Genomic DNA, 8,398 nt, shown 5'->3' on the forward strand with positions numbered 1-8,398 from the left:
TGTTTCACAAAACATAGGTACATAAAAATGACAGCAGATAAATGTGAAACTATGGAACTGAGAGTCTGAATAAGTAAATTCTAAGCTGGGATTTGAAGGTGGTGACAGAGTTTGAATTTTTTTATTTGTTCTGGGTGGGTATTGATGATCAAGTGGGCAGGTGGGAGGGTGAGTTGGATGGATGAAGATGACCTAAGAGTGCGACTGGGAATGTTTATGTGGAAGAGGTTAGTGAAGTACTGAGGGGCGAGTTTGTTTATAGCCTTGAAGGTGAGAAGTAGGATTTTATAGGTAATGCAGAATTTAACAGGAAGCCAGTGGAGTTGCTGCAGCACAGGTGTTATGTGACTTAAAACAAATAAGAGGGAGTTGTAGTAATCCAGACGGGATGTGACCAGGCTATTGACCAGTATTGTCGGGTGAGAGGGATAGATGGAGATGGAGATGTTGCGTAGGTGTAAATAGGCTGAATGGGTGATATTGTTAAGACGATATTGGAATGAGAGAGTGTTATCAAGGATGATACCCAGACTCTTAACCTGGGGAGAGGGGGAAACTGGGGAGTTGCCAATCTGAATGAAGAAGCTGTTTATTTTAGATAGGGTGGATCTGGTGCCAATGAGAAGAATTTCAGTTTTGCTACTGTTAAGTTTGAGGAAGTTGATGGAAAACCAGGTTCTGATTTCCTGTAGACAGTCAGGGTGGAATTGGGTTTGGTGGACAGGTAGAGCTGGGTGTCATCTGCTTGACAGGAATTAATCCCACAACTGTGAAGATGTCGAGGAACCAGCCGCTGTTTCCCCCAAAATACCAAATCCAAACAAACTACCTCCTTGCTGGAGCTATGTATGTATATTAAGGAGTTGAGAATGACATCAGGCTTTAAGAAAGCAAAATGTCAAACTAGCACATTTAGAACATTTTTTTTTTTTTAGGCGTCAAGTGTGGCAGATTTCACTGTGGCAATTGAAATGTACAACAAATAGTTTATCTGTATGTTTTGGAAGCAAGAAGCCTGTTCTTGGACCTGTCGGTCACTTTTCTGCTCACTCGCGTTTCTTTATAGCAGGTCAGCTGTGGTGCACGTGCAGCCAGACTGCAAAACTTAATAGGACACCCACACAGGCACACAAAGAATCTCCTTGTCCAAACAAGTTGGACTATTTTGGACTCCTAAATGTGGATGTAACTCGAATTGAACCTTTTGGTATCCCATTATCCACCTGGAGAAAGTAAGTGACTGTTGTCATAACTAAAGATCTGAGTTTTAATGTCAAATTCAGTCAGTACTAGTCCTTGTTGCATAACTGCCACATTAAAAAAAATAAAAAATGGCAACAACATTTGGAACAATTAGTGGTCTGATTTTGATCCATGCTCCTTCATCTAGGTCCGTGACCTCACTGTCCCGTTGTGCGGCTCTGCTTTCTCAGCTGCAGAAGTTTCCGACCATCGGGCCAGCCACGTTGCAACAGTTTTCATGACATGTCCCCAAACCCACCACCCTGGGGGAGAAGGCTTGGGAGGGGGAGGAGGGCATTCATAGCTAACGTGTTGTCACCAGTAATTGTGGTGATAGTTGGGCCTCGGGGTTTTGAAGAGATTGCATTCATGTGATGAGATTAGAACTAAGGCAGTCAAGGGTGGTGCTTGTTTGGAGTCAAGATATTTGATTAAACTGAGGCTCTGTCTGCATCTCAGACCTTTCTGTATTTACAATGAATAGTCTGGGATTTGTGATGAAACAGTGAGAAAATGTAGTGTATGTGTGTGTTGCTATTTGATGCTGCACTATATTTTTTCTACTGCACCTTCAGGTTTGTGAGCTACATTCTTTATTCTGTGTACTATACATATTCTTGACCTGCCTGTTGTTATGTAATAGCCTGGTATGGAGCCCAACCCCCGCCTCTCTTCCATATACCAGATTGCTTAAGCTTCTACTCTAGCTGCCATGGAAACAAGGCTTGCGGTGTTACGGCTTTCTTCCTCAGACCTCTTCTCTGTCCACTTTATCTATTCAGGTTATCGCATCTCAACTATCCGTGCTCATTTTCATATTGGTAAAAAGGCGCATTCAGACACTTTTTTCACCCTTCCGTGCGGACAGGACAATAAGGATCAAATGACACAAGAGTAGCTGAGGGGAGTTATGTAACTTGTAACTATGTTTTAAAACGGCAAAAGATATTGCATATCTGTAGCATCATCAGTATATGTATCTGTTTTTTTGTTTTTGTCTGTTTTGTTTTTTTGTTTGACACATCTCTTTGGAAGTGCAGGAACATTTCCTGAGCTTGTCAGATGTAAATGATTTAAAGAGGCCCATGTAACTTGATGACTTTTTTGTTTGGCATTAAAGTCTGAGCCAAGTTGAATTTGGTGTTCTTATACTTCTGTCAAATGCATTGGTCCAAGCAAATACCACCGCACGCACAGTGACTCAGTTTAATATGAGAATTCACGCTAAACTGAGGAGAACTCAGTATGGAAATAAACTGACACAAGGCCTTCATTTTCACAAAACTTGACATCTTGCATGTTATGTGAAAGCACGAGTTTGATTTCACTTGGAACAAGATGTACAGACACACAATAATCCTGAAAACACAGACTAACCAGTGAAGATGGACTTTATCTGAGGCTGATTGTCCCCAACCTGCCAGTGTGTTGTCCTATATCAGAACTCAATAAACGCCTATTGGGTAACTTGTTTGTGCCCTCTGAGGCCAAAGTGTTCACTCCTTGAACCTTTGATGTTGGTATGCTTTGCAGAGAGCAGTGCTCAAGGATTTTTGTCAGAATTTTAGGCTGATCAAAAAGTGGAGCATGGCTTGAACCTAACACTGATGGTGTGTACATGCAACACACAGTTTTCCCTTACCAAGTACTTGTGAGAAAACTGTATCTGTTTTTTGTGAGTAAAGGTTCAGCGTTGCATCCAAGGTCACCTGGAAAAGACTCAACTATTCAAAAAAAGACACCTTTACAACTTTTACTACTGACCCTAGTGATCCCTAGTGATCCTTAGTGACCTGGGACTGAAATAAACTCTCAAGCACATATTTTCAGCCATGTTAAATTCAGGATTAATTCCCAGATGAGAAGGATAAATCATTTAGATTCATGTAAGATACATTATCATGAGTTAACAGCTTTAAACTGGAGACATGTATACCTTAATTCGTGTCATGCAAAGTATGCTACAGCGAAAGCGGACATCATTGTGGTGAAATACACAAAGCCAAGCATATTTCAAATCTTCACAAATGGATATTCACGTGGGAGTGAATAATGGAGACCGCTGGCTGCCCTGAAGAAAAATCTAATATAGCGCTGCATTGAAAGTATGTTATGTAGAAGTACACATGAAGTGGGTGGGTAGATGAGGACCTGGGACGTGTCCTGACTGCACTAAAAAGTTGGGAACTGTATCCCCACTGAGCATTGGGTTTGCTAATTTTGGCAGCAGAACAAGTTGGACCTGTGTGTGGGGAATAGCCTGCCCTCAGCGGCTCAGAAAATATTGTAGTTATTGCTGTAGATTTGTTTTTGAGTTTGTTGCTATGGCTGTTAAATAAGAGGTTATGTATGACATGGGCAACATGGTACAAAATCAGAGTGTAGCTGCAGGTTTTAATTAGGTATTCAGTCATTCATAGTGTGTGTGTGTCTATGTGAGGTTTATAATTAGTCCTTATTAGTCATGTGACATTTTTTTCCTTTTCATTCTTAAATTGTATTAGTTGCCTTAACTTGTTTAAGAAGCTCATACGTCAGGTTATACAGCACACTGTACAACCAACCGTTTTCCCTTTTTCGTGGGCTCTGGAAAGTTTTCATATAGATTTCAATGCAGACTCCCCAAACTCTCTTTTGCTTTGCTGGCCTACTTAAAAAACTAGTCCCCAAGTTATCGAGACTCGTGTCAAAACAACATACCAGAAAGACAGACAGACAAGCTATTTTGGGACAGACGTGTTCTATAGATGAGCACCTCATGGCTGCTTGGCGAAGTCAGTACGCTCACAAGCATGCCGGGGCCACCTTCACAATAAATGACACAGCTGCTGAAACCTGTAGAAAGGTTCGCCGTTTTCCCGAGGACGGGTTTTGCTGTTCAAATAAGTAAGAGGATGTGGATGCAACTCTGAATTAACTGCAAATTAACCACCATTTGTTAAACATTACGGCTTGTTTCCCCTTAACAGCAGTCACATTTCAGGGATTTATATCAGCTGACAGCGTGGTCGGGACAAACTGGTTTCTGTTGGAATATAACTCGAGGTAGAAAATGCGGTGCGTGCCGGATTAAACTGCGGACAAACGTCACAATATAAAAATGTTAGCTGTTTATTAAAGACTTGACGATTATAAATGGAAAAAAGAGACAAATCAGACATGCACCTTTTTTAGAAAAACATACAGAAGTAGATTAGCTTACATAATGACTTTACCTACATGATAAAACCACCATTGTGACAAAAGCCAAAAATACTAAAACATTCAAATGCCTTTGGAATCCTTTGGGTGAGAGTTACAAGAGTTTCCACAAAATGCCCCTGGATTTTGCTGCATTAGTAGAAGTTAAACACAAAATTGTGTGCGTCTATACAAATGATCAGCTACCATGACCTTATTACAATTGGCATTGTTGACAAAAAGGCAGTGTTTGCGTCAGTGGCTGCACAAGACTCAGTGCACAAAGATTACAGAAATACCCCATCATTATTTCATTATTTCATATGTCAAGTAAAAAAAAAAAAAACAAAGCTAAAAAATAAAGGTCAGTCTGTAGAGTCTTGAAGTGGATACAAGGCTAAATACAGTACTGTTTATTATACTTTACTTATACTATACTGTTCATTTGCTGTAATCTGTGGGCTCCTCTCCCTCTTCTCTTAGCAAACATGTGCGAACCAGTGCTTCTGTGACAATGTAAGGGTCGCAGTTGGCGGACGGACGGCGGTCCTCGAAGTAGCCCCTCTTGTCATGCCCAACCGAGCGGGGGATGCGGATGCTGGCCCCACGGTTGGCCACACCAGCCGAGAACTCATCGATGTTTGAGGTTTCGTGGTGACCGGTGAGGCGTCTGGCGTTGTCGAGCCCGCCTTTGGGATCGTATGCCCGGATGTGATATCTGTGCCTCTTCGCCAGCCTTTCGATGGACTCTTCAATGATTCTGCGGAAAAAAAAAGAGGATATTAGGAACACTCCCCAAAAAAACCACATTTTTATTTCTGACATTTACATAAGTTAATCCTTACTTAAGACCTCCTTCCTCTCGCATCTCCTTGGTGCTGAAGTTGGTGTGACAGCCGGCGCCATTCCAGTTCCCTGAGATAGGTTTGGGGTCAAAGGTCGCCACCACGCCGAAGTCCTCACAGACTCTGTGCAGGATGAAGCGAGCAACCCACAGATGGTCCCCCATGTTAATACCCTCACAAGGTCCAACCTGGAACTCCCACTGAAACACGATGAAGATAGCGTTATTAACATTTATTAACAGTTATTACGCACTGGGTTGCCCTTCATTAATAATAGTTACCTGTGCTGGCATGACTTCAGCATTGGTTCCACAGATTTGAACCCCAGCGTACAGACAGGCCCTGTAGTGTGCCTCCACTATGTCTCTTCCGTACGCCTTATCTGCTCCCACTCCACAGTAATAAGGCCCTAATGGGGGTGGGGGGCTGTTATTTACACTTAACAGGCCATTTCTATGTTTGATGTGTTATATTTGAATAAAAAACAAGACAAATTAAATAATCCAACACTCACCTTGAGGACCTGGGAAACCATTCGATGGCCAGCCAAAGGGATGCCCATCTGTGCCCAGGATGGTGTACTCTTGCTCCATACCAAACCAAGGGTGGTTATTCTCCACCGTGCTCATAATTCGTTTACAGGTGTGGCGCAAGTTGGTCTCTATTGGAGCAGGTTCAGAGATTAGATTAGCCGAAACATTAAACAGCTTCTACAGCAGTAACGCCCAGGTTTGTTCTGTCTTGCTAACCTGCTGGCTTGCGGTTGTACTTGAGCACTTCACAGAGCACGAGCTTGTTGGGGTCTTTTCTAAACGGGTCCCTGAACATGGCAGCAGGGATCAAGAACATGTCGCTGTTGGAGCCCTCTGACTGGTAGGTGCTGGAGCCATCAAAGTTCCACTCAGGCAGATCTGAAAATTCCGAAAACAGATTTTAAAGCCCTGCTTCAACGTCTTAACAAATACTGATTTAATGGAGGACAGTGATCATATTGGAGCCAGATGTTACCTTCAATTGTCTTTGGCTCAAAATCCAGTGTTCTGGTCTTGCACCGCAGTCCCTCTCCAGATCCATCTATCCAAATGTACATGGCTTGGACCTTGTCTCCCTGAGGGAGACTCATGTACTGCTGCTTAACAGCTTTGTTCAGTTTGGAACTTGCTGAGGTAGCCATTTTCTTGACCCCAAAACCTACAGACATAAGAGGACACATAATGAAATTCAAAACTGATCACTGCGCCTGAATGTGAAACGAGAGAGGATGGCAAGAAAAATCCCAGAGGGCTGCTGCAAAACAGTTACTGAGAAGGGAAATCTCCATCATGACTGATTATACAACAGCAACAACAACACCGCCAGGAATCAACCTGTTTAATCATCTGTTGCAAACGCCCGCTTTAGGGTGTGGATGTAAGTGAAGAAAAAAACAAACACAAAAGTAGCCTTAAACAGAATAGGTGTAAATGAAGATGCAACATACCTTATGTTAAGTGTAGAAAAATATCAAAAGGTCAACAGAGTCTCCGGTTACGTGATCGAAGTGTAGGTTTCTATTGTTTTTCATTCCTGTTTTTCTCACCGCTTCCACGTCGGATTTATAGCACTGCCGAGCATCTCAGCCGCCTCTGATTGGTCAGGGGAAAACGTGACCAACATACTACGAGGAGAGATACCGTGTAGTCGATGGAGTGGCTCTCTGTCACAACGAATATCAAATGGTGATCCCCGCGCAGAAAAGCTTTCCACACTCGCTCGCCCTTGTGGAATATATTTAAACACATTTTATATGAGGCACACAGAGGAAAAAAATAAATAAATACACACTGTGGCTGATAATGATAGAGACTGACCACAGCGGAGCGTTAACCAATGCGCCCTCTAGTGGCGCTCAAGCCAATAAACAGAACATATTGTTCCCATACGTTAAAATCTTTAGCGATGATCAGTATTAATAAATCACTTAGAGACACTCTCCTACACTGCGGTCCTGCGCTAAGAACCTGCTGCTATGTTTTGTGTGTACATCTGTGTAAAATACAGGAATGTAATGAGGTTGGTACTGGTTGGCCCTAAACATGCTGCGCCCTCTGGTGACGCTTCAGCTTCCGTTGTGAGCAATATTCAGTATTCAGATGTTAGTTAAAAATATACACCAATCAGACATAACATTATAACCACCTGCATAATATTGTGTAGGTCTCCCTTGTGCCTCCAAACTAGTTTTGACCCATCAGAGAATGGACATGGCCATGGGCCTTCTGAGGGTGTCCTGTGGTGACAGAATGTTTTTAGTGGGGGCCTTTGGGTCCCACAGATACTTGATCAGTTTAGGATCTAGTGAATTTCGAGGCCATGTCAACACCTTGTGCTGTTTTTCATGTTTTTTGAGTTGTTCCTAAGCCGTTTTTGTGTCAGGCATGCATCCTGCTGGGGTCATTGCTATGGGGTGGGGGTGACTGGTCGAGTCCACATGGGTGGTACATATCAAAGTACCATCCGCGTGAATACAAGGCCCAAACGTTTCCCAGCAGAACATTGCATTGTCAGTGCAGTAGGATATATATATATTTCACCCATACATAATTTACATACACAACACAGGGGACTGGTGACATACCCGTAGTATTTGGATGATGGTTAGATTAGCAACCTGTTTGTTTAACTTTAAATTTTGGTGAAATTCCATTATGGAAATAATAAGTGGTTGGTACAAACTGTATGTTGTCATTTATATATTTGCACAGATATGGTCAGAGAAGTGAATCTACATTAAAAAAAAAAACACCCCCACTAAGATCAATGCAAATCTTTTGACACTTGCAAAAGGCCTAGATAAAAACTTGATAAACATGTGCACAGTTACACATTCCATATGCCAGCTCTCAGGTAATGATAAGTGATCAAATCAATTTAAGTCTTGGACTTTAGTCCTATGTTCCAGCATGCTGAATTGCCAAATTCCATGTTGTGGCCTGCCAGTAGTTTAGTCCCCACAAACTCAATCTATGTACCAAGACCTTGTCCAAATCCATTGAAATGTTTTAATGCAGATCCCAGAGATCAAGAAGTACAAGATATAAGAAATCATACATTATCCACACACAACACGTCTATTTCCAAATAAAAGTCCA

At 42.2% G+C, this 8,398-nt stretch overlaps 1 protein-coding gene across 1 annotated transcript; it reads right to left on the reverse strand.

Moving 5' to 3' along the window:
* Positions 1 to 4,113: 4,113 nt before the first annotated feature.
* On the reverse strand, positions 4,114 to 7,869 carry glulb (glutamate-ammonia ligase (glutamine synthase) b). The gene is made up of 7 exons (XM_084548068.1): positions 6,748 to 7,869; positions 6,276 to 6,458; positions 6,017 to 6,178; positions 5,782 to 5,928; positions 5,549 to 5,676; positions 5,268 to 5,467; positions 4,114 to 5,182 (listed from the first exon to the last, which is right to left on the reverse strand). The coding sequence occupies exons 2-7, from the start codon at positions 6,439 to 6,441 to the stop codon at positions 4,864 to 4,866; spliced, it is 1,122 nt and encodes a 373-aa protein (XP_084404194.1). The 5' UTR covers positions 6,442 to 6,458; positions 6,748 to 7,869; the 3' UTR covers positions 4,114 to 4,863.
* Positions 7,870 to 8,398: the final 529 nt, after the last annotated feature.

This window comes from Chelon labrosus (genome assembly GCF_963514085.1).
Source record: "Chelon labrosus genome assembly, chromosome: 7".
Classification (NCBI taxonomy): Eukaryota; Metazoa; Chordata; class Actinopteri; order Mugiliformes; family Mugilidae; genus Chelon; species Chelon labrosus.